This window comes from Phacochoerus africanus, chromosome 7, assembly GCF_016906955.1.
Source record: "Phacochoerus africanus isolate WHEZ1 chromosome 7, ROS_Pafr_v1, whole genome shotgun sequence".
In the NCBI taxonomy this organism is placed as follows: Eukaryota; Metazoa; Chordata; class Mammalia; order Artiodactyla; family Suidae; genus Phacochoerus; species Phacochoerus africanus.
In genome coordinates this window covers 1,493,632-1,519,180 of record NC_062550.1, presented here as the reverse complement: position 1 = coordinate 1,519,180, position 25,549 = coordinate 1,493,632, and the positions used below count along the sequence as shown (strand labels likewise).

General features: G+C 65.1%; 1 protein-coding gene across 1 annotated transcript in view; it reads left to right on the top strand.

The window, feature by feature from the left end:
* TAFA5 (TAFA chemokine like family member 5) overlaps positions 1-25,549 on the top strand; it is a 93,764-nt gene that overhangs the window by 20,156 nt on the left and 48,059 nt on the right. The window contains exon 2 of the mRNA XM_047785948.1: positions 19,280-19,429. Within this exon, the coding sequence (XP_047641904.1) occupies positions 19,280-19,429 (150 nt within the window). The remainder of the gene's footprint in view (positions 1-19,279; positions 19,430-25,549) is intronic.

Genomic DNA, 25,549 nt, shown 5'->3' with positions numbered 1-25,549 from the left:
GTGGGGCAGCGTGGAGTGGGCCGCGAGGCCTCTGGGCACCCAGAGCCCTGGTCGGCCAGATGGGCATCCTGGCTGCCTTGCCCAGAGCTCCTTTGTGCCTGTCCTGGGGAGGGCGCTGGGCCTGGACTTGCCCGACTGGGCTGCTCGGCGGCTCTTTGCAGAGGCTCTGGCAGAGGAGCTGTCACAGGAGAGGTGAGAACATGGCTCTGCAGGACAGTGACTCCCTCCCTCCTGTGTCCTCACTCGGCCTGAGCTGGGACACGCTGGTCCCTGTCCCCTCCCAGCTCCAGCCCTGGCTGGCACCCGGGGCCTGAATTCTTCATTGGAGGCGGCGTGTCTCCCACGGTTTCTGGGCAGGAGCACCCAGGGGTGGAGGGCACCGCAGACCCCAGGCTGCTGGGACCCCGTTGGAGAAGCTGGTGACCCCAGGCAGACCCTCACGTTACCATTTGGGACTGATGGCGGGGATGGGTGGCCCCCAGCGGCCCCCCACGTGGTGACATCAGGGCAGGACGCAGGCTTGGCAGCCAGCCCGGCCACGCACTGCCAGGGGAGCTTTTGCCTCCGGGGTCCCAAGCCCATGTCCCCAGACTCTGAGCTGCCCACACCCAAGACCCACGGGCACCCCAGCCTGGGTGTTTGTGGGCACAGAGCCACAGGCGTCAATCCAGTAGGAAAGGAAGGAATGTGAGCGGGGTTCCGGGCAGCACGGCGGGTGGCGGGGCAGGAGCAGAGAGGCTTCCCCGCGCGTCTCCGACCGACTACGCTGCCCCCGCCCTCGACCTGTCCTCCTCTCTCGTCCTTCGCCTCCACCAAGCGTTGGAGGCTGGATTTGGCCCCGTGACCGAGGACTCAGCCCCACGCCCCCCAGGAGCCTGGCGCCCATGCTCCAGAAGGTTCTCAGTCCCCTCCGCGTTGGTGTAAATGCATTCACGTCTTTGCCTTCATTGTCCTGAGATGGCCCGGCTTGGGGTTGGACTTCCCTGACGCTCATGAAACCAGGAGGTGTCCGGTAAGCAGTTAGTTCTGCTGTGACCGCCTCCTTGGCGCCCGACGTGGCTCTGCTGTGTTTTGCAGGGGACGGTTTAACTCAGTCCCTAAACACGAGTCACGGACGCCGTCGCTGGTTGGTGGGGTTCTCAGCCCTTCCCGTCGTGTCCTCACAGGGCTGCCTGCAGGACACGGGACCCCAGGCCTCCGTCCCCCCAGCCCCCCTCCCTCGCTGCTGAGGGCGGCTCTGGTCTGCGAGGTTATTTCTCCAGCACCTGTTTGTGGCACGTTTCACTCCAGCCCCAGGGCCGGGGACAGGGTGGCCCAACCCTCAGAGCATCTCACGGTCAGCTGCTCCCCCTCCCTCCCTCCCTCCTCCTGTCCATCCATCCGTCCATCCACCCACCCATCCTTCCGTCCGTCCATCCGCACGGTGGGGGCCTGATCTGGGCCAACAGCAGCGAGCAGACGTGGTCGGGCAGGAGCTCATGGGCGAGCCTGTCGGTCCTGCCTGGGGTGGGCTGTGGGGGCCACACACTTGGGGAGGGGCTGCAGAGGGTGCGGATCTGGCCACAGGAGCAGGTCGAAGGCAGGCTGGTTCCTGGGGTGCAAACCAGGAAGATGGGCTCCCTGGGGGGCCCGGGGGGTGCAGGGTCGGGGGTCCAGCTGTGACAGGTGCCAAGAGCCCCATGCAGCAGCAAGAAGCAAGCCCAGCCCTGTGTCCTCGGAGCCGTTCATCTTTATGGGGCAGGCTGGGCAGGCGGGACGGCCCCTCTGACCTTGGCCTTGGCAAGCATGCCCATGGCCTGGGCCGCCCTGGAGACCCTGACTCCAAAGGTGGGTTGGGGGAGGCTGAGCTCCTCCAGTCGCCAGAGCCCGGGGGGCTCTCTTGCAAGCAGCCAGGTTTGGGGGTCCTCACCCCAAAGCAGGGCTGCATCTGCAGGTGTCAGAGGCTCCCCGGAGGTCGCTGGGCGCCTCATTTCCATGTACTCTTCCTGGGAAGGAGTTGGGCAGGGCGGGCGGGAGGCCAGGCCCAGGCTTTCCAGACCCGACTTTTCCAAAAGGAGCCCTTGCAGCGCAGCCCCCCCCCCCCAGCGTGCATCCTTCTCCTCCCTCGTGGGCGGATTTCAGTAAAGTACCCCAGGAATGCCCCAGAAGCGGGGTCCCCACAACCTCAGGAAGCTCTGTGGCCTCGTGAGGGAGGCGCCTTGAAACCAGGCTGTGTCCTTGTGGTTGCCAGGAGATTCTGAGAGCCCCCGTCTTGCTGTGCTGGGAGGTGGGGGACTCAGGCGGCGGGTAGCTGCTCGTGCAGGGACAGCGGCCCTGGGGCGCCCGAGGGCCAGGTCCCACAGCTGCACCTGCCAGAGGAGAAGGCCCCCTCCTGCCCCTTGACCTTGCAGGTGATGGTAGCGGGCGCGTGAATGCAGCTCCCTCTCTGTGAGAGGGAGTGGGCAGAACCCAGTTGGGTGCTGGGGTGGGGGGATTCCAGAGACACCGGCTCATCAGGATTCTTTGCCCACACTGGGCTCAGCAGGCCAAGGCCAAGGTCTGGAGGAGAAGCGCTCAGGAAACGTGACCTGAGTTTGGGCCGGGAGGGCGCGGGCCGTGGATGTTTGGGGAGGGTGCAGTCATGAGGGGCTTCCTGGAGGAGGTGGCTCCCCTGGGCTCCACCTCTCCTCTCCCCCCGTTCCCTCCTTCCGTAGTTTTTACCCACCATCCTTTTTTTCCAGAATCCCACGTCCCAGACGCCCTGTCTCCTTGGGCTCCTCTCGGCTCACAGCACCTCAGACGCCCCCCTGTTGCAGACGACCTTGCGGCTCGGGGCATCGGTCAGGTGTTTTGTCAAAGGGCCTCTGTTAGGTCCGGTCTGGGGCTTTCCTCGTGCTTAGACGGGGGCTGTGGGTCTGGGGGGAGGCAGGTGGCAGCCTTGTCCCATCACATCAGGCTCGTGCCTTCAACGTGACTGACCCCTGGGCCGCTGAGGGCGGGTTCCTTGGCTCAGGAGTCTTGTCAGGCTTCTCCCTCTGATGTCCCTTTTTCTCCTCCCATCCTGGGCCCTTGGGAGGAAGTCCGGCTGGGGAGCGGGGAACTCGGGAGCGGGGGCTCGAGCCCGCCCCCTGGAGGATGGCAGTGCGCCTGCATTCGGTACTGGGCTTCTCAGCGGAGGTGCACCCTGCTCCCTGCGTGCCGACTGACCGGGTCACCTCTGAGTGTCAGCCCAGACGCACTTCGAGGGGAAGCCCAGCGTCACGTATCTGGTTACTCACCTGCTCAGCTCTGGGCGCCGGGAGCACCTGCCTGCCTTTGACACGCCTGCCCGACCCCGTCATCCTGTTTTGTGAGCAGCTCCTTCCTTCTTGGAGCAAAGAGGCTCCAGGCTGTACCTTTCCACCCAGTCCTAAAATAAGCCATTTCCCCAAGGAGCCCTGGTTCCTCCGGGGGACAGTGGCGCTGGAGACCAACAGCGGGTGCTGAGTGCTCTCGATGCTCGTGGGTGCTGTTGCCCCTGGGCCCTCTCGGCTGACAGCACCACAGACCACCTGTGTGCACTCACCTGTGTACGTGCCCACCTGCGTGTAATCACCTGTGTACATGCACACCTGTGTGCACTCACCTGTGTACGTGCCCACCTGTATGCACTCACCTGTGTACATGCCCACCTGTGTGTAATCACCTGCCTCTGCCTTAGGCTGGACGTGTCTGGTGAGCCATCAGCACTGGGACCGTTCCCTGTGGACCTCACCTCCCTCCCGGGGCAGCCCCAGGGGCCTGGCTGAGCCACCTGCCTGTATGTCATGGTCGGCTCAGGGCTCGGTGCACAGCGGTGTCAGAGTCCCGTATCCCACGACTCCACCCGCTGGGAACAGAGCTCTGCATCCCCTCTGCCTTTGGCTCTGCAGACTCCACTGGTCCATGGTGACTAGGGCAGCCCCTTCCCCACCCCCTCCACTGAGGTGGGCTCCTGTGATCCCAACAGCCCGGCTGCCCTGGACACCATCCAGATGCCCCTGGGGGTTCGCCCAGCCCCCTGGGTGTTTTTCTCTGAGTCCGTGTACGACCCGGGTCACTCTGTGTCGCAAGGCGATGCGCATCCTGACACATGCCTGACGCTGTGATCCTTCACGGTATAGCCCGGGTAGTTCTGCAGCAGGAGTTGCCCTGTGCCCCTCCCTCCTGTCCCTCCCGTCTCCCACCCTCTCCTCTCCAAAACCCCGCGGCAGCCGCTGAGCTCTGCGTGTGTCGTCTTTTCCGGAATGTCCTACGGTTGAAACCCTGCAGGAAGTAGACTTTTCACGTTGGCTCCTCTTGCTCGGTCACGTGCAGTTAAGGGGCCTCCGTGTCGTTTTGAGCCCCACAGCTCATTTCTCTTTAGGGCCGGATAATGTCACATTCTCTGGAGGGACCGTGCTTTGTCGGCTCACTGCCTGCGAAAGGCACCTGGGTTGCTTTCATTTGGGGGCGATTCGGGGCACAGCGCTCCTGTAAACTTTCACGTGTAATGTTCTGTATGTGGACATGGCTTTTCACACCCATCAGTGTGCACGCCCAGGAGCTCGAGGGCCGGCTCTTAAGCGAAAAGAATGTTCGGTTTTGTAAGAAGCCGCCAAACTCTTCTGAACAGTTGTAACCCCCCCGCTTGCCCCGTAAAAGAGAGTTCCAGGGGCTCCACATCCTTGCCAGCATTTGGTGACGTCACTGGCTGGATTTCAGCCATTCTCGTAGCTGGAAGAGTGGTATCTCGATGTTTGAATTTGAAATTTCCTAATAACAAGTAATGTTCAGCATCTTTGGTTGCCATTTGGGGGGGAGGTGTCTGCTCAGACCACTTTCCTGTTTTTCAGTTGGGTTGTTTGCTTCCTTATTGTGGTGTTTTCAGCATTTGTGTGCGTTTTGATACAAGCCATGTGTCAGATGTGCCATTTGCAAGCATCCTCTCCCATCCGTGGCTCGCCTCTTTATTCTCTTAACCGTGTCTGTTGAGAATAGATGTTTCTAAAGCCCAGTTTATCCAGGATCCTGGGTCACAGGAGAGAGATCTGGGCTGGCAGTGTCCCCAGCAGTCTGGGCAGTGGGTCCTTTCCTCACTAGCGCTGCTCTGGTCTGGCCCCCTGTGGACACCTCGCCCTGCCCAGGAAACGCCCACATGACCCTGTGACGCCTCTGGGCTCAGGTGCCTGGAGGGCCCCAGGGTGTCTCGCCTGCGGTGCAGGGAATGGGCCCTGCAGAGGCCAGACACCCTCCCCCAGAGCCGAGGTCTTCCCCGTGCTGCTGACCCAGCAGCATCCAGAGTCCCCAGTAGGGGCTCAGCTGGCAGGACCGAGCTGGGCCCTTTCTAGCCGAGGGAAGCTCCTGTCCCTCCCTGTCCACTGCTCTCTCCAGGTCCCGGCTTTAACCTGCACAGGGCGCCTCGGATGCGGGCAGGGCCCCGAGGCGAGGCGCCGCCAGTCCTCGGGGGTCTCGGGTGCGACCCAGCGGGTGCGGGCTGCTCCATCCTCGCAGCGGTGATGCTGGCCTGCCTTTTATTGACCTTTGCGAAGTCGTAAACTGCAGCGTAATTACCCGCGTTGACGATGCTGTGCCAACGGCGTCGTGGTCCAGCTTCGCCGGGCCCGGGGCCGCGGGGACCCGCCAGCCGCACTCGCCTCATTAACAGACGCGTCCAGGGGGATAATTGACAGCAGGCCAGCTGGACGGGCCAGGCGCTTAATAACGGCCATTTCAGGGCAGCGCTCCTGCCTCAAGGAGAACGATTCCAGTGCTCTGTCCCCTCGCTGTCCCTTCACAAAGGCCCGCGCGTCGGCAGAGGACCAGGGCCTGGGCCAGCGCCAGATCCGCCCGGAGCCTCTCCCGGACCCGGCGCCCAGGACGCGGCAGGAGGTGCAGTCTCCCAGGGGCTCCGCTCCCTCTGCGTTTCTGCCCGAAGCCACCCGGCCAGGCCCAGCACCAGCCCAAGGGAGCCAGGCCGCCCAGCCCTGACCCGGAGGCAGGGCTCCGCAGGGCAGCCAGCCGCGAGAGGGGCCTCCAGCTGGCGGCCTGGGCCCTGCGGGGACTTCCAGGGACAGTGTGACCTGGCGCCCCAGCTCTGCTCCCCCTCAGGGCTCCCCAAGGCCCGGCCACTCCTGAAGGTCACGTGAGCCTGGCTGCTGTGGACGAGGTCTGGGGACCTGCCAGGAGCCCTCGGCAACCTCTCTGCCAGCCAGCCCCAGTCTGTCACATGTGTCCTCCTTGTGGGCAGAGCTGATCACACCCCCAGCCTTCCCAGGCCTCCTATAGATGTGGGGGAGCCCGTTCCTCTGACCCAAGGCCTGCAGCCCCAAAGAAACCCAAAGCGGGGGCTTGCTGTCCCCGAGGCCCCTTGCCAGGCACTTTCCCCGTGACGATGCTGGGCGCCTGGGCCCTGTGGTCAGACGAAGCACCGCAGGCCAGAGCCCCTCGGGCCTCGTCACCCAGCCCAAGTGAGCAGATGGAGGGACTGAGCGTCGCTCTGGGAGCAGGGGCGGGGGGGGGGGGCTCTCCCACTCCCATATTGAGAGGCTGGGGGGACCTCACTCCTTCAGCTTTTCCTGGTGTGTGGTTGGGTGTCCCCAAGCTGCTGTGGTGACTCAGTGTAGACAGCGGCCAGTGCTCCAGTCTGAGTGCAGCCTGTCCGCCCCCAGCTCCTGCGGGGCAGTCAGGGCCCCGGGCCCCAGGCCTCTCTGAGACTCAGAATCGTGTCCTTCCTGGCGGGGCTGGGGGCTGCAGGGCCACACTGCCCGGGACCGTCGCTCTTGCCCAAACTCTGTCATCGCTGGTAATTAACCTTCCGTGTGGAGCCTGTGTTCTCGGACCCCTGCCCTGGCCGCGCCTTCTGAGAGGTCGCTGTCACCAGCACAGTCGGGGTGGCAGGGGGCTCAGGGGTTCGTGTGAGCCGGAGCCCCCAGCCTGTGGCCCGGGGTGGTGGGGGGGCCTCCTCGGGTGGGCTCTGTGCTGGGTGGGGAGGCTGGAAGCTTCTCAAGGCCGGCCCTCCATCCACCCCCTTCACTGCTGCTCTGCACCCCCCACCCCTGCGGGGGGGCCCTTGGGCCTGGCCAGCCACCTTGCCCACCCGGACCAGCCTCAGCGGTCCCGGGCATCCGACCCGGGTCTTGTGATGACATGTGGCCACTGGCCAGGGCATGTTCGCTGTGGCCACCCAGAGCGGGAACCACCCGCGTCCCGGTTTAGCCCAACGCCGTGCGTTTCTACGCTCCTGCAGGTCACGGGCGGGAGCAGTGCTCCCGGAACCGAATCAAGGCGCCGGCGGGGCTGTTTCTTCCTGGAGGCCCCAGGGCAGAATCGGCCCCCTTTGCGCCGCGTCTGTGGCTCGGGGCCCCTTCCCACAGCTTCACGGCGCCGCCAGCCTGCGTGCCAGCCCTGTTCGGGCCCCTCTGCGGGGGCCGTGCGACGACAGGGCCCCCGGGCCTCCTGTCACTGCAGACCCTCACCCTGGAACCTGCCGGAGCAGCCGTGCTTCCCGGCCGCGCGAGGTTCCGGGAGCGGGGTCGTCCTCGTACCTGCCGGGCTGGCTGTTTGGGACCCTTCCGCAGCCTGGGTCTCGCTGTCTGTCACCCTGGGCCCGCCGGTGGCTGCTGTGGGGAGGGAGGCCGCGGAGGATGCCCACCCTCGTCACCCTCGGCCCTCGGGGTCCACTGTCTGCCGCGGGCAGCTGCTGTGGACGGAGGTGGCCGGTCCGGAGCAGAGGGTCTGTCGTCTTGTCCCTCTGGCTCACCGAGTGGACGGAAAACCAGGGCCGCCACCAGCTGCTCCCTCCTCTGTGAACAAGGCAGTGACTTTCTGGGGGGCAGTTCTGCCCTGGGGCTGTGTGGTTAACTCTGCTCTGGACCCGGACGCCTGTGCTGGGCGCTGGCAGAGCCTGGAGAGTTCCCTGGTCGGGAGGGGCCTGGGCAGCGGGCTTGGGGGCTCTGCCTGGCTTGGTGGCCACGGTGGGCTTGGCTGCAGCCTCCTGGGACCCCGAGGACAGGACTCGGCCTCCGGGAGTCTGGCCCTGTGGCCCCAGGCGGAGGTGGGCCTGGCTCTACAGAGTCGGGGGCAGGCCTTGGCTGACCAGGCCTGCAACTCTACACAGGCCCCACAGGGAGGGTCACCAGGGAACCCTGGGGTGGAGGGGTCAGGCTCTCTGTGACCCAGCGTGCTGACCAGGACACGGCAGAGGGACCACCCGAGGCCCCCAGGGAGCCTGACTGGGAGGGAGCCCAGATGGGGAGGCTGGGCCACCAGGGTCCAGGCTCCGTCCGCTCCTGATGGAGAGGTCCCAGGACCTCCTGTGGGGAGCTGCCCAGCCCGGACCCTGCAGCCCTCTCTCCTCTGTGAGGTTGGGCGGGGGTGGGGGGTGGCCAACATGGGGCTGGACGGCATTCTCCCTGTCCTCGTCACCTCCCAGCTGGGGAAAAGCCACCCAGGGCACCGCAGGAAGTGTCCCTTGGATGGGGGTCCATGGGTGTGAGCAGGGAGGGACCCGCGTGGACCTGAGTAGGTGGGGGCAGAGCCAACGGGAGCAGGCCTCTAACAGCAGGTCGCAGGGGACCCCAGGGGCCAGGGGCTGGGGGAGCAGGGTGACGCTGGCCGGGTGGAGGGGCCGCCCTGGGCCTGTGCTGTGTCCGGGGGGATCTGGCGTCCCCGTCCGGGCTTTCCCAGGGCAGGGCACAGACCCAGAGGGTCATGGTCACCGCACGCTCCCCCCGCCCCCCTGCCAAGACCAAGGCCCAGAACCTGCCACAAACAGTTGCTGCTCAGCGGGAGCCGTCTCTGTCCCCAGGTGTGGTGGCAGAGGGCGTTTCAGGGGCCCCCGATGGCTCCCGCATCTCCGTCTCCAGGCCGAGTTGGCAGCTGCCTCTGCCGTCTCATATCTCAAGGACAAGCATCCCGCCTCTGGGCACCGCCCTGTCCTCGGCAGATTGATGGCAGCGGCGGTGACAGCAGGGGGAGGTCCTGACAGCCGAGTGGTGGCTCCCGCTAGCTGAGGTCATCGGGCACCTCCGCAGCCCAACCTGCAGCTTCTGTGAGGCCTGAGGGAGCTGAGGGTGGGGAAGGGGCGCCGTGGGTGGGGGGCGGGCCGCTGATTTGATGGAAAGGCCGCTGGAGGGAACTTAACTAGAGAGGCTTTGACCTGGGCCCTGGGAGGCCCTGGGAGACCCGGGAAGCCCGCTTCATGGCGGGACTCACGGCCGTTCTTCTTTTTCTTTCCACTGCACTTTCCTCCACCTGCTCGCATCCAGATCAGAAAGCCGGGCTCGTAGCGGGCCGGCCAGGCCGCTCTCAGGAGGGCACGCAGGGCTGGCGCCTCCAAAGAGAGGCCTCGCCCGGAGCTGGTGCGCAGAGGGGCTCCCCCTTCCTCCCTGAGGAGCAGAACTACAGGTGGCTGCAGAACAGGCCCCGTCACCCCTGGTGGAAGGTTCCGCAGGCTGCCCGGCTGTGGGAGGGGGCTCCCGCCTGCCTCTTGTCCCAGCTCAGCCAGTGTCCTGCTTGGGAAGAGGATGTGGCCTGGGGTGGGGAGGGGACCCCAGATAGGAGAGGGCGTGGCCCTGGACGGAAGGGCAGGAGCGGGCTGGGACCCCTCACCTGGACTCTGGGAGGGTTTCGTGGGAAGATCTGTGGCTTTGCTGGAAAAGCCCTAATCCCACGTCAGTTACGTGAGTGGGCACCGCCAGGGGAACGCAGCTTCGCAGCGCAGAGCGGAGACCAGAGGCTCGCGAGTCTAGGCTGGGAGAAGGCCCTGGACGCGGGCTCTGAGCCGGGAGGATAATCTGCCTGCAGGTGTGACCCGTCCCCAATTGTCCCAAGTTCAGCCCCCTCCCCTATCCTCCTGACAGATCCCCTGTGAAGCGGAGCCAGGCAGGGTCGCTGTGGGGGGAACCAGCTGCCCGGCTTGGCCAGGACTCCAGGACTCTGCCTGCGGAGGCAGCTGCGGCAGGAGCGCCAGCCGGGCTAAGTGCCCTGTCGATGCCACGTGTCATGAGCCACAGCCTGCGGGGACCGGCCTGGCTGGCTCTCGGTCTCCCGAGGTTCTGGGCCCCTGGTGGCGGGCACCCTCCCTCTCCGGGCTGGGATCTGAACCCTGACCCCCGACCCCTGGCATGGCCCTCCTCTCCGTGGCTGTCCAGGCCCTCCCTGTACCCCAGGGACCCAAACTTACGGCCAGAGGTCAGGGCTGGCCCCAGAGCTGGATGGTCCAGGCCACTGCCCAATCGAGGCCTGGCCGCAGAGCCCCCAGGGCCGGGCACCTGCGTGAGGCCGCGGGCGGGTCCCTTCTGCCATAGGCCGGTTTCACGTGCCCTCTTTGTCCTCTACCCCCTCCCTCGGAGGTCAGCCTCCGCCGGGCCCACAGGTCTCCCTGGCGCTGGGCTCGGCTCCGGCCACACGCGTGCAGCCGGCCCCGGGGAGGGCGCGAGGCTGGGCTCTGAGGGCAGAGCTTCTCCGGGAGACTCGACACCCCTCTGCCCCTTACGTGCTCTTCCCCGGGGCTTTTGACCCCCGCGCTCACGTCCGCGTGATGAGGGGTGAGGCTGAACATGGTTTGAGAGTCAGGGTCCCCGCGAGTTAGGTCATTTCAATTTGTAGGAGGCGGGGCGTGGATGAGGGAGCCCGGGGTTCTGCTATGGACACTGCCTCCTGCTAAAGTCAGGGGCTGGCACCCCATTGCCCCAGGCCTGAGACAGAGGGGCCGTGGGTCTGTGGTTTGGGGGTTCGGGCTGGAGCCGTCTTCAGGCCAACAGGAGAGGGCGTGCCAGCCGGGGCGGGGCCCTGGGGTGGTGGTGCCGGACCTCTGACATGACCGGGCAGCGTGGGGCCGTGGGGGCAGGTGCCATCGGAGCCCGCTAGGCAGGTCCCTGTGTGACCTCCTTTGAAGGAGATGGGGCCGGGCTCCGCGTAGCATGTCCTGAGTGTCTAAGGGGCAAGTGTGCCCTCTGTGTGTCCTGGGTTCAGACAGCAGAGGCTCAGAGCCGAGCCTGGGGGGTCCCCAGCTTGCCCACTGCCCAATGCCTCCAACCCCCGGCGGCTCCCGCCACCCCTGCCCCCATCCGTCTGCCTCCTCACCTTGTCTTTTGGCCTCAGGCCAAGCTGGCTGTTGGGTTTCACATAATAAAATCAGTAATCATAGAGTAATCTCATAATTGCTGCTCTGAACCCGCTAGGGCGGCAAAGTGCCTTTCCTGCCTGACCAGAGCGGCCTCCTGCCTTCCGGGAGCTCCGGGGCAGTTTTAAATGCACGGTGACATGGTGACACGTTCCACGCGCACGAGAGCGTGAGAGGAGGGGGAGGGGAGCCCGCCCCTCCCACCCGTCCTGGCCAAGCGCCAGGGACCTCCGCGGGGCTGCTGCTCCCCGCTGTCGCCAGGCAGCCCCACCCTGTCCCAACTGGCGATCCCTCTAAGTCTTTCTCCCGATTTGCTCGGAGTATGTTCTCACCATGTAACCCTTTGGAAACGGGCCAAGCACAGGCTCAGGGACATGTGTCATGACAATGCCCGGCCTGGGTGACCGTGGAGGGAGCAGGGGCCTGAGGTCGTGGCCTGGCTGCTGACCCCGGGGGATGGCGAGCGCGCAGCACGAGGGGCCCCACGAGCAGAATCAAAACCCTGCACGCAGAGCGGGATGCGTTGCCAGGGCGTGAGGAGCCGTCCATCCGCACCAACGTTTCCAGAGGCCAAGCCCGCACCCCCGAGTGTGCCAGGGGGCGCCGCGGGATCTCTGGTTGTGGCGGTGACACGTGGTGACGTGTCGATTGCTGACACCCTCCTCTGTCGCCTCGGTGCAGACCCCTAGCGGTCCACTCACAGGTCCCACCATCCCGGCCGCGCGTTCCTGTCGCTGGCTGGGCCGGTGGGACCGGAGTTTCCTCTCCATCCTCTTACCAGTCGTCTGATTTCTTCTGCCACGAGCTGCCAGCCCCTGGGGCAGCTGCCTGGCCCTTCTCCCTAGGGAGGGGCTGCCAAGGCTGGTGGGGGGGCGGCCCTGGACCAGCCTGGAGCCCTTCTCCGCAGCCTGGGAGGCGGAGTCAGCTCAGGAGCGCGGCAGCTGCGTCCCCCCCGTGTGCACGCGAAGTCCAGAAGTCACCCAGGTCAGAGCAGCGGGCAGGCCCTGCCGGTGGGACCCAGTCCCTCAAGGGGGCTGGATGGGGAATGGCTTTGCGCCAACACCCGGGGGAGGCGTGGAGGCCAGGTCGGGGGGGAGCCCTGCGGTGGACGGGAGTGGGTACCAGCCACCTGGCTCCAGCACCAGCGGGCAGCCCTCTGCATGCCCAGGACCTGCTTGGAGAGGCCGTGTGAGACCTTCTAGAGGCCAGAAATCACACCCCCCAAAAAACACGGACCCTGCTTTCCCAGGGATTCACATGTGTCCACCATGGGGCCCCCTGGGCCTCCTGGGCATCGCCGTTGCCGGTGGGGCCGCAGCTGCAGGAAGAGTGGGGCCATTCGGGCTGAACCACAGGTCTCGGGAGAAGGAAGAGGCTCAAGGGCGGTGGGGGGGGTGGGTCGCTGTGCCCTTGACCGTGATTCTCGTTTAAAAGCAGCTCAGTGACGGAGTTCCCGTCGTGGCGCAGCAGAAATTAATCCAGCTGGGAATCATGAGGTTGCGGGATCGATGCCTGGCCTCGCTCAGTGAGTTAAGGATCCGGCGTGGCCGTGGCTGTGGTGTAGGCCAGCAGCTGCAGCTCTGATTCAACTCCTAGGCTGGGAACCTCCATATGCCACAGGTGTGGCCCTAAAAAGCAAAAAATTAAAAAATTAAAAAAAAAAAAAAAGCCCAGTGACACAGCTCCCCAGGCCTACGGCCCCCGGGCTCCTCCTCCCAGAGCTGGTGGGGGGTCACTCAGAACCAGGGAGCTCCATGGGCCCCGGACCCGCGCTGGGGAGAGACCCGCCTTCCCATCTTCCCACGGGGCCCCTCCCCTCTAGTCGGGGGCCTGCCCCAGCCCCCACCTTGCTCGCGGTCAGCTCCGGCTCCTGGCCTGTTCCAGGCCCTGCTGGCCTCCTCGGCTGCCCGGGTCTCCCCCTGGTCCCAGCCCGGGCTGCCATTTGTGGTCGCTAACGCCATCCTCGCCGCGTCTGTCCCTCTGTCCGGTCAGCCGTCCCTCCAGGGAAGTGACACCCGAGGACTTAAGCGCCACCTGCTGGGACATGCTCAGTCTTTCCAGTGACTGGGCTCGGGCCTGGGAGGTGACCACGCTGCTCTGGGGACCAGGTGGGACTCTGGAGCCTGGCCTGGCACAGGAGACACATGAAACTTGACCACACTTGACTCGCTCAGCCAGCGCACAGCAGCAGGGCCTACACCCACGAGAACTCGGGCTCCAGCAGCCCCCCGCCCACAGCCTGTGGGGTCCCTGGGACCAGGGGCCCCCCAAAGGCTGGGCATGTGTGCCTTAGAAAGTCGCCACAGTGTCCCTTCCCCAGGCCCCCGGGGGACCCCTTGGTCACACGAGTATCCTCCGTGCACCGTTTGTGTAAAAGCCACAGAAAACGGGGTGATAACGGCACTCACCTTGTGGGGGGCCATCCGGGGCTCGGTGTAGCCCCCCCAAGTCTGGTCCAGCCCAGAGTCGGCACCTCAGGTGAAGCCCCCGCCCGCCCGCAGTGAGCACCCCGGGGGGCTGCTCCCGGCTGGGTCCCCCACCTCTGGCTCAGCCACCGCCAGCCGGGCGGGCCTTCCACTCTGTGCCAGCGGCCGGGACAGGCCCCCGGGCAGGCCCCAGTCCTGCAGGTAGACGTGCGTCTGAACCCCAGGTGGGGCCGGGCTGCCTCCCACATCAGGGGCCGGGAGGGGGGCGATAAGCGACCTCTCCAGGGGGTGGTCCCCGCTCTCCTGTCCTGTGGGACCTCCACCTGCAGGCAGTGGCGACAGTGCCCGGGGGCAGTGGGACAGCTGTTTACGTGGGACGGTGTTGCTGGGGCAGGCGGCAAATCAGGCCAGAGCACGAGGGGTTTGCATGACCCCGTCTGGTGAGACGCTGCCGGAGGGCAGGTCCGGCCCGGCCGAAAGGCAGCATTTTTCTTCTTTCTTTCCATTCCTCTCCATGGCGTCTGGCTTTTGTTAAATGGTTGTGTTGCTGCCTGTCTCCTAAGACGACTCCAGCTCGCACCCGGGGCACACGCGTGTGCACACTGGCACTCTCACCCCGGGGCCCCGGCAGGTCCTGTGGGTCCCGGCGCGGGGGGGGGGGAGGGCGCCCAGCCCGAGTCTCCTCCGCGGAGGCGGACGTGGCCGCGCGTGGGCCGTGCACACCCTCGGAACGGTGTGCAAGCAACTGCGATGTCTTGTTTGTTTTATTTTTGCAACGTTTTTTTTCCCTTTCTTGTTTTAAAAGTGATGCAAGCTCCTAGTTTAAAAATACTTACAAGAAGACAAAGAAAACTGTAATCGCTCCACCTGGAGAAAATGCCAGCTACGTCTTGGGGTGCACAGACAGGACCCCTCTAAGAGCAGGGAGCCAGGAGGGCACGCGGTTGTGCCCGGCTGTGGGATCTGCCCATCCTGGGTCTGTCCGGGGCCCTGGGGAGTCAGAGAGAAGCTCAGACCTATGCCCGGCCTCCACCCTGTGCAGCTCAGCCGGCCCGGTTCACTGGCTCCGTCCATACGGCAGGCTGGCCTGCACCCTCTCCCCCTCCCAGACTCTGTCTCTGCCTCCTCCTCCGAGACCCCAGCCCCCTCCTTCCAAGCCTCGGTACCCCCTCTGGGCAAGGGGACGGGGTGGCGGCCTTGACCTGGTGCAGAGCAGGGGTCAGGATGGCCGGACACCCTCGGAGGACATTGGCCTCTGTCCTCAGAGTGTCCCTGTCTCTCCACCTGGAGGCCAGGCCCCCACCCGGACCCCAGCCCCGCCCCGGGCCAGGCCCCCCACAGGCCTCTTTGCACCTGGAGGCTGTGCCCCCCGTGTGTGGGCATGCGTCTGTGTGACACAGAGCAGAGATGAGACAAGAAAGCGGGGAAGAGGCCGAGCCTCTCGAAGCTTCCTGGCCATCCCCCTTCCCCACAGCAGAGGGAGCCTGGAGGGGCCCCCACTGCAGGCCCCTTCCCCCTTCCCCTCGGGGCCCGGGGCCCGGGGCCCAGCTCCACCGGGAGGCCTCGCTCACAGCTCATGGCTTTAATCTGTGGCTGGCTGGGCCTTGGGGGCTTGTCGCCCTCTCTGCTCCAGGTGTGACTTGCACGCCCTGGGGTGGACACCCCACTGCCCTGAGCTTCAGGAGCCGGGGGTGGAGGGTGGGTGCCGTGCAACTTGGGAGAGTTGTTCCCAGGGGCCTGGCAGGCCTGGCGGTCACCTCCCAGCAGGGTCCTGGCTGACCTCAGCTCAGCTAAGATGCCCCCTGTCACAGTGTCACCAGCCTGGTCCCAGGAGAGGGGGGCTGAGGTGTGCGGCACTGAGATTTTCACAACAAGCCTCCCGAGCGGAACAGAGGGGATTCCAAGTGCAGGGGCCGCAGCCTGGCTTGCGAGGACCCCCAGAGGGCAGGGGGGTCTGCGACCTCAGCCCTGGTTAGACGGGGTCCTCCCAGCGCCGCCCCGCACCCGGACGCAGGTCGAGTGCGATGCTGTGGGTTCCGGGCCTGGGAGCCGCAGGTCAGGTGTGGACGGACAGGGAGGGACCGGTCCCGTGAAGGGGGCTCCGCTCTGCCTCTGGTGAGTCCCGTGAGCTCAGCAGATGTTCGCGTGTTAAAGGCACAGCCAAGTTCAGAATCGGTCCACAGAGCAGAACCCACAGCGAAGGCAGGGCCGGACAGAGGCCCAGACGCAGTTCAGACCAGTTGAGTCCTGGGCGTCTCGTGAGCGGGTAACAAATGAATAAACTGAGACACGTGGTCTTCGGTGGCGCCCGGAGCTGGGACGCGTGGTTTCCCGCCGCGCACAGAGCCCTGCGGGACACGTGCCCACAGACCCCGGAGTCAGCTTACTCCCTGCCGGGCTTTCCCTCCCTGGCAGAGGCTGGCTTTCCTCCTTTCATAGGTTGGCAGTGTCCCCAGAGGGGACGTGCCGGTCTCACCCTGCCACCTCTGAAGGGGACCCCATTTGGACATAGGGTCTTCGCAGCTGTGGTCCCAGTAGGATGAGGTCACTGAGTGGACTGTAATCCGTGTGACCGGTGACCTCATGAGGAGAGGAGAGACCCCAGGGGGCCGTGGACAGCGGGACCGACATGGCCACGAGCCGAGGGACACGGCCGCCAGGACCCGCGAGAGGCAGGAAGAGGGAGCCGGCCCTGCCGACGCCACCAAGTCAGGCCTGCAGCCTCCAGACCGAGGGTGAAAAATTCCGGGGTTTCGGTCACCAGCCTGTGGCCCTCATCAGGGCAGCCCCCGGGCACGGACGTCCTGTGCAGCCACCCGCTCTCGGCCACATCTCCGCGTGGGCAGAGGACGCCAGGGGCCCTTGGCCTCCTTGTCCTTGTCTCCTGCAGCGCCGCTGGCCCACAGGGGTGGGCGGAGAATCTTGGCACCTGGGATGAGGCTGCTGGGCCGCCCCCTGCCCAGGCGAGGGGCACGCTCGACGTGGAGACCCTCTCGGTCCCCTGGCGGTGACCCTACCCGGCCATCCCTTACAAATGAGGGTCCGGGCTCAGGAGGTTCGATGTGCGGGGCCCGGGGTGCTGAGGCCCCGCAGCCGGTCAGTTCACGGCGTAGGTGGTGGGTCACGCTGGCCCGTGGCTTCATTAGCGCTCAGGGCTGGGGTCCGCAGGAGACAAGCCTCTGACGTCACCCAGAGGTGTCGGGGGTCAGGGTGGGCGTCACTGAGGACCGGGAGACGCAGAGCAGCCCCACGAGAGCACGCGGAGCTCAAAGCCACCGCAGGTCGCAACCTCAGCATCTTTACCGTGAGCTCCGGGACCGGCCCAGATCCCGCAGCCATGTCTTTGGGGCTCTCAGCACTGATGTCACCGGAGCCGCCGAGCAGCCCCTTCATTGCCCGACACGCTTCCCGCTGCTGCTGCATTTGTTTATCCACTCATTTATTTACCCGTCTGTTTATTTTTGCCTCGTTCTTATCACCGTATATAATTTTGCGTGTCATTAGCCAGTGCACGTTAAAATCCCATTGTCCCATTGTCGCTTAGCAGTCACGAGCCCGACTAGGATCCGAGAGGACGCAAGTTCGATCCCTGGCCTCCCTCAGTGGGTTAAGGATCTGGTGTTGCCATGAGCTGTGGTGTAGGTCGCAGACACAGCTCGGATCCCGTGTGGCTGTGGCTGTGGTGTAGACCGGCGGCTGCAGCTCCGATTGGGCCCCCAGCCTGGGAACCTCCATACGCCGCGGGTGTGGCCGTTAAAAAAAAGAAAAAAAAAGTCTTCGCCAAAGTCTTCAGGGAGGTGGCGTCGGGGTGCTGGTTGTGGAGCCGGGGCTCCTGCTCAGTAAGGGTGGGGTCCGGCCGTTGGCGAGGGGCCGCCCGGCCTCCCCGCAGTCCCACATCCTTCCTCCCACACCTGCGTGGTCCCCCGTGAACCATCCACTTCGGGTTCCGGGCGGCTGGGTTGGGCTCGCCGTGCACAGCTGCCTCCGGGCCCTGGGCCGGGCATGCCCTGGACCCCTGCAGACACCCCCGTGTCTCTGGAGTCAGGTCGCACCCCAGCGTGGCCCCCTTCGGGGTCAAGGCGGCCTGGGCGACAAAGCCTGTGACTGCCCCACACGCTTCGTCCTGCCAGCTCATGGTGTCTGCCCTGGACCAGCCCCAGGCCGGGATGGGACCTGGAGGCAGCACTGGTGACAAAGTCCTGTGCAGGGAGCTGCAGAGAGGACCCGGGGGCTGCCCGGAGGAGGGGCCGGAGGTGCCCGCAGCGCCGAGAAGGAGGCAGGGCTGCCGGGAGCCCCAGGGAGAGGCCGCTTTTCCTCTGGGGCTTGAACGCTGCCACCCTCCTTGTGTGCACGCGGGGACCTCCCTGGACGTCCTTCCTCGTTGTCCCTGTGCTGAGCCGCAGCGTGCACACCGCCCCGTCTCCCGCTGACCCCGCGTGGGGAGGCCTGGAGTCCGCACGAGGCCGGTGCCCCGAACTGGGAGGAGCCTCACCACCCAGGGCCCGCTTTCCCACACTGGTCCCAGGGCCCGGTGCAGAGGGCAGCATACAAGTGGTGCTTACTACATGCTGAGGGATTGGAAGCCAGGCAGTGAGTGGGTGGTTTCTGTAGAGTGGATGCCCAGGCGGAGCCTGAGGCAAGCCTGGCCAGGCAGAAGCTGGCGAGGGCTCACCAGGAGCCCCTGGGCTCAGCTTGGGGACGTGCAGGGGGGCACCAGCCAGGCTGGGGGAGGACCTGCCACCCCCTGGGCGAGTGGCGCCCTCTGTCCAGTGCCGGCGCTGCCTTTGTCACTGGCGTTCCCATCCAGAGCACCTGGGTGAGGCCATGTGTGGTTTATGGGCGGGCACCCCTCTGCCAGGACGCTGGCCCCAGGGGCTCCTTGGAGCAATGGTGCTCCCTGGACCGAGGGGTCAAGTGGGGGATGAGGAAGCCGAGGAATCTCATGGAGTCGTCACCTGCAAACAAAACGTGTCCCTTCTCCGCACCCTGGGCCAGCCTGGGGACAGACCGAAGCCCAGGCCTCCCCACCCCATCCCATGCCCTGGGCGAGGGAGCGGGGGCAACATTCAGGGGCAGTGTCCCCAGGGGACAGCAGGGGTGCGGGCCGTGTCTCGGGAGCCTGTGTGTTGTTGTGTGTGCCCAGGACGCCTGTACCCACGTGGCTTGTGAGTCCGTGCTTCATTTCCCGCGTGTTCACACCTGAATCCCGCCTGCCTCTCCCTGTGCTCCGTGTCCATCCACCAGGTGTGCAGAGTGTGCATGCGTGTGCCAGGCGGTGGGGGCATGGGAGACCCTGGACGGTGGCCTGGTTACCACGGGTCCCCCACTCTGCAGGATGGGGGCTGGCACAGCCCTCAGCAGTCCCGGGACGGGCTTGGGCTGGTCCCCACCCTGGGCCAGCCTGGCCTCACGTCGCCAAGCTCCGACTGGTCCAGTCCTTCGTCGTGGCACCAGGGGCTCCATTTCCAGCCGTGACTCAGACAGGGCCGCGTTTAATTTCCTGTTGGCTCAGGCAAGGCCACCAAAGCGTCGCTGCGTTAATGGGAGGTCACTGGCCTGGCCTGGCATGCGGCTCTTAGAGGGTAGCTCTGTCGGCATCATTCGAGGTGGCTCAGCTGTCCCTCTGGGAGCAGGCTCCATTCCCGCGGGCCCTGCCGGGCACTGGGTGGGCTCTGCGCTGTGGGCCAGGGCGGCCGGCAGCTCAACACCAGGGCGCGTCCACTCAGCCCCGTCTCTGCCTCTCTTGCAGGTCAGCTGGCCGCCGGCACCTGTGAAATTGTGACCCTGGACCGGGACAGCAGCCAGCCACGGAGGACAATTGCCCGGCAGACGGCTCGCTGCGCGTGCAGAAAGGGCCAGATCGCGGGCACCACGAGAGCCCGGCCCGCCTGCGTGGACGGTAAGGGCCCAGGCCCTGGGCAGCCCTCGAGGGTCATGGGAGCTGTGAGCCCAGGGTCCGCCTGACACCCCTGCTCTCCGGGATGTTCCCCCGAGGCCCCTGACTGTGGGCCAGGCCTCGGGCTGGACGGGCCCTCCACGCCACATTGGTCAAGCACCTGCTGACTGGCTGTGGGCATGGGCTGGGGTACTGTGGGCTGGTGGGGAGCAGGTGCCCACATGGCCCAAGGGCATGTCCTGGCAAGTTGCTGCGGAAAGAGGGGACGAAGGAGGTGCTACCTCCAAGACAGCCTGAATGTGAATGCCCTGTGCATTCTGGCTGAGGTGCCCGTGAGGCCCAGGGCTCCTCCCCCTCGGGGCAGGTGGCAGAAGAGCCAGACGTGGTGACATGCAGCAGGGCCCCCGCGGGCTCCTGGGACAGCCAGTGCGCCTGTGAGGTGGGCTGGTGGCGCCCCCACGCGTGGCCACCGAGGCTGAGCCGTCTGCTGATGAGACGCGTTGTGTCCACGTCTTGGCCGAGTTAAGGCCTCTCAGGAGGCGGAGCCTTTGGGACCCTCCTCAGAAACAGAACCCCAGGCATTCTTTGCAAGGAGGAAGGGAGCCTCTGCAGCTTCTCCAGGGCACAGACGCGGGCCTGGCCCTGGTGCGGGAGACGCTGGGTGGGCTGGGCGGGAGGGCCGGGTGCAGCCTGCCAGGGCTCGGGTGGTCCGGCAGGAGACCTGGGCGACCCCAGGCAGACGCAGTGTGGCCACAGGGCCGGGGGTGGGGCCCGGTGACTGGGCCAGAGGGGAGATGCCCTCCTCTGGGCGGCCCGTGTCGGCCCAGGTTCCTTAGGGTGTTTGGGGCCTCGTTTCCGCAGGGCTGGGGGAGACCTGGTCACAGCAGTCGAGGGGGCCGCGTCCATCCTGCTGTGGCCCCGAGAAAGCACAGGGTCCCCGGGGCTGGAGCTGGACCCTGGCTCTTCTGGCCTGGCTCCCCCACCCCCTGCAGCCCCTGCCTGGCTCTGGGTCTGCGGCTCTGGGTTCGGATCTGCCGCCTCTGCCCGGGAACCCCCATCCGCTCTGACCCGGGCCAGGGAGGGTCCCCTTGCCCGCTGCCGGCCGTGCTGGTGAAGGTCACGAGAGAGGTCACGGGTGCACTGAGCACGGGGCTGGGACATCGGGAGCTCCCGGCCACTCTGGCTGGGAGTCCCCAGCGGTGGGGATGGGGCTATCTGGGGCAGGGGACAGTGTCCTCTCCATGGAAAGCCCTTTCTGATGAGCTGGGCGGGTCCCAGGGCAGCCCCCAAAGGGGAAAGGCCCCGTCACGGGCTCCTGGGGGTCGGGCTGATTGCTTCAGGGACCCCCTCCGTGTCACCCACAGGCCTCCCCAGGACTGTCCAGGGGTCCGGCCGGGGCGGCGAGTCTGCATGGGGCCTGGAGCTCTGGCGCCACTGGGCCTCCAGCTGGTTGGGGAAGGACGGGGGTGAGGGGCCCCGGCTCTTGTCCAGAGGGAGCCGGCCCGGTCCTTGTCACTCCAGACCCGGATGCCCTGTGCACCTTTGGGGCTGAGCTGGGGGCCTCGCCCAGGAGCACGTGGAGGCCTGGGGCTCTGGGACCCTCCACCTACTTTTCCGCCCTCAGGCCCTGCGGCCACATGCCACCCACCTCACGCAGCCAGCCCTGGAAACTGGGGGGAGGGACCAGGCCGCGTCGGAGGGGGGCTGGAGGCAGGTGAAGGGGTGAGGCTGCTGGTGCCATTTGTGGATCTGGAGCAGCGGGCAGTCTGTGCCAGGGCCGGTTCTGTGCCTCAGAAGCCTTGTTTGTTGGTAAAGATCACCCCTACGGTTGGGTTTGGTTGGACGGCCAGGTGGCAGCTCCACTGACCCCAGACCCCCCTGCCCAGTGGATCCCAGGGCCCCCACGAGCCCGGCTAAGTGGCCGCATCCCTGTCTGCAGCTCCCATCACCAGCAGCACTGCAGCACCTTCTGGGCTGACAGTGATGGATCCTTCCAGGCTGGGGGGGGCGGGGGGGGGGGCGCGGGCCCGGCGGGGGGCGTAGTCCGCTCCCCTTCCCCCTGCTCATTAGCTCTGCACCTGCAGGGGAGTCCGTGTCAGAGCTGATTACTGATTGAATGTGGGTCTGCTCATCCGAATCCGCACGCTCACCCCTCTCCCGCGAGCCTTCCCCCGCCTCCCGAGCTGGGGCCCAGAGACCCAAATTAAAACCCGGCCGTTTTCAAGGGAGGCCACACACATCAGTTAGCTGGCATTTTTTTGCACAGTGGGCATTTCCAGGCTGCCATCTAATTTAATTTTTGCTCTTCTATTTTCTGGCTCTGTGTGCATAATAAGTTTTCTCGTGTGTGAGTTACGACTGCTAAAGACAAAACCTGTTCCGCGTTGGGTTGGTTGGAATTCGGTGTGAGCGGGGCTTCAACCGAGTTGGTTTATGCTGACCCCACTGTGTTTGGGAACCATGGGGCCCTGAAATACCAGAACCCAGCTGCGTCTGTTCACGTGTTTATTCGTCTATTTATTGACTTAATCATTCATTCATCCACCTACCCGTTCGTCCATCCAGATAAGGTGTGCGGTTGCGGGTAGAGACCTGCCAGGAGGGATCAACACTTCAGGTACTTGCTACCAAGCAGATGCAGTGACCTGGGGCTGGGGTCCAGATTGTGGGGCAGGGGCTCTGGGACCCCAGAGCATGGCCGGCCCTTCTTGCCTAGGACCTTGGCCGAGCTGCGCCTCTGAGGGAACATTTGAGCAGGGTGCTGAGGGATGAAGAGATGCTCGCCAGAAAAGCCTCTCTCGGTGAAAGGAGAGGGCCAGTGGTGAGAAGGGAGTTCCTGGCCGTGTTTCTGAGTCTGAAGCATTTCCAGGCAAACCATCCCCAGACTGTATGCAGGTGACCCAGTGCACCTGACTGGCTCTTTCCAGCTCGTGGAACCATCAGGGAAAGCGGTTCTCAAATAACCCCCGGCCATGCCAGCCAGTCGTGTCCTCACACTCGGGCACAGAGCAGGGCTTCCCTCGGGGCTGCCCCTGAGCGGGAACGCCTGCGTTAAAGGGCCCCTCCGGGCGCTAGCTGTTCTGTAAGACTCCGGGCTTCTCGCTCCTTTGCTGGAAACGTGTGTGGTCCTAATACCCACCCCCCTCCCCAGAGGACTGAGGCCCAGCCCACGAGCCGCACCCCACCCAGCACACGGCAGAACATCAGCCACGCGCAGCTCCCACTTCCCCTGAAGCGCCTCTTTCTTTATAAACAGAGCTGCTTCCTCCCGTGCGCTGAATTCTCCTGAAATTCTTTGGAGAGAAATTAAAGACAGCAGCGAGGTGTGCAGGGCTGGGCACGGGTGTGCGGCACAGGGGAGGCTTGTTGCTGAAGCCTCGCTGCCCCAGCCGTGGGGGGAAGGGGAGAGCAAGGGTCTCGGGCCCAGCCCAGCAGGGTCCCTGCAGCCTGTGGGGGGTAGTGGGCAGGCCGGTGGCTGAGCTCTGCACAGGCCTGTGGGGAGGCCATGGTGGCCCTGGGGAGAAGGCCGTAGCCTGGGTGGACAGTCTGGAGAGGGCCCCTCTGTGCATGGCCTGCTGGGCTCAGCACCCCCTGGGCTGATGGGGTTGACCAGTGGCACGTGCCCGGAGCCCCCTGCTTCTAGGCCACCTGGCCCTTGTGTTCCCAAGCCGGGGATAACTGCCCCCATGTCACATGCCTGAACATCGGGGCCGGGTCTCGTACCGTGCTTTCCTTTCCTGGGAGCCTGAGATACAAGCAGGGTCTGGGGCGCGGGGGCGCAGCCACGGCTCCAGGCCCCAGCTGAGCTTGCCAGCCACGCCCGTCTGCGTCCACGGTTGGAGTCACACGTGGATGTCATCACCACGGTCCTCAGAGTGAGAGGACAGGTGATGTGCAGAGGGCCCCTCTAAATGCTGTACCAAAGCGGGGGCCGCCTGTCCCCCATGTGCCTTGTGCCCAGTAGTGTATGAGCACGTGTGCCCCAGATGTAGCCTCCAGGGGCCCTGCTGAGCAGGGGCACGTGTGGGGAGGGGTCTCTGTGCTGCCATGGTTCTGGATGAGGATGGGTCCCCACCAGGTAGGAAGCCGACCCCCAGGGGAGGGTCCAGGATGGCACCCTGAGAGGCTCCTCATCAGGAGATGCAATGAGCTGAGGGTCCGGAAATAAAGCCTCACGTCACGTCAGCTGGTTCTTGACAAGGGCTCCAAGACCGTTCGGTGGGGAAAGAACAACCAGCTCTGGGATGTCGGGACTCCTCCATGCAAAGAATGAAGTCGGACCCCTGCCTCACACCATATACACAAAGTACCTCCACTTGGATCAAAGACCTAAATATTTAAGGGCTGAAAAGACAAATCTTGCAGCAGAAAACAGGGCTAACTCTCTGTGACCTTGGATTTGGCAAAGGATTCTTAGATGTGACCCCAAAAGCACAAGCAACAGGAGAAAAAATAGATACATGAGGCGTCATCAAAACGGAAAGGTCTGCACTTGCAAGGACAGCAGGAAGAACGTGATGAGAACCCTCAGAATCTGAGAAAGGACCCGCAAATCGTAGATCTGCTAAGGGACTTTCGTCCAGAACGTGTAAAGAACTAAAACTCAATAGCGAGAGGCAGTTACACAATTTTTAAATTGTCAGAAGATCTGAACAGACACGAATTTAAGGACAGGCATGGGACAATAGCCAGTAAGCACATGGAAAAAATACTAGCGGTCACGGGTCATCAGAGAAACGCAAATCAGAGCCCCAGGAAGAAACCGCGTCCTGCGCGCAGCGTGGCTGGAATCACGAAGTCAGGTGGTAGCACGTGTCGATGAGGATGCAGAGAAATCGGAGCCGTCCCGCGCCGCTCGTGGGATGTGAAACGGAGCGGCTGTTCTGCAAAAGGATCTCCATCGAACGAGCTATCCTACGACCTGGCCGTTCCCCTCCTGCTGGAACCTGGGCGGCTCCCAGGAGAAGCTTGTCCGCACACATTCACAGCAACATGCAGCTCTTCAGGGGTGGGACTGGCCCAGACGGTCATCCGCGGACACATGGTTGGACACATGTCCGCACGATGCACACTCGTGATGGACACGAGTCCAGCGTGGATGACCCGGGGACACGAGGCTCAGGGGAGGGAGGCAGGTTGGACCCCAAGGGCGCGGATGACGACTGCGTTCACGTGGGGCTCCCAGGACAGGCGGGTCCGGTGGGACAGAGCCGGATCGGAGCGCCCGGGGCTGAGAGCGCTCGCTAGCGAAGGGGGCGGGTTTCTTGCTGGGGATGGAGAGGTCCTAAAACTGCCGTGATGCGTGCACAGCTCTGAACTCACGGAATCCACTCGAGGACGCACGGGTCATGGAAGGTGAAGCCCAGAAACATCCTCGCCCCCACCACCACCGCCGCGCCCCCCCCCCCCGGACCCCACGTGTGCAGAGCTGAAGAGGCGGGTGGCCTGGGAAGCGGGGTGGGGCGGCACCTCCCATCCTCCCTGCGTGGGAGAGCCAGGGGTTAGGACAGGCTGTCCTGCAGCCCGGTTGGGTGGGGACCTGGTTGGAGAAGGTCTGGCAGGAGAAGCGGGTGTAGACGACTGGTCCTTAACTCCTAAGGGCGGGGCCTGGCATCTGCTTTGGCAGAGAGGGTGAAAACCGGCTTTCAGAAAGTGTTCACATGGAAACCTGGTTAGTTGAGGCCTGTCGGTCTCACAGTGGCTGCCCTGCTGGGTGAGGAGCCGTGTCAGCCCGTGGCCCGCACAGCGTGGTCAGAGCCCCCGCTGTGGTCCTGAGAAGGGGCAGGGAGGCTGAGAGAGGCTTTGGTCCTCAGAAGAAAAGCCAAAGGCATCTGAGCCCATTTGGATGCTGCTGGAGAGGATAGGGAGCCCCGAGGGACCAGACGAGCTGGGAGTGGCTGGAAATTGCCAGAAGGCCGTTGGGGGTGGGGGGCCAGGGCGGCAGCTCGCCACCTTGAGGGCTGGATGGAGGCTGGCATGGCCTTTAGTTCTCCATCAGGTGGGGGCCTTGGCGCTTCGGCTCTGCAGCCTCAGCTCGATCCCCCTGCCTCCCCCAGAGCCATTGCTGGGGCGCTAGGGTGGGGTACAGAGGCTGTCATGGGGGAGCACAAACCTAATGGGGCC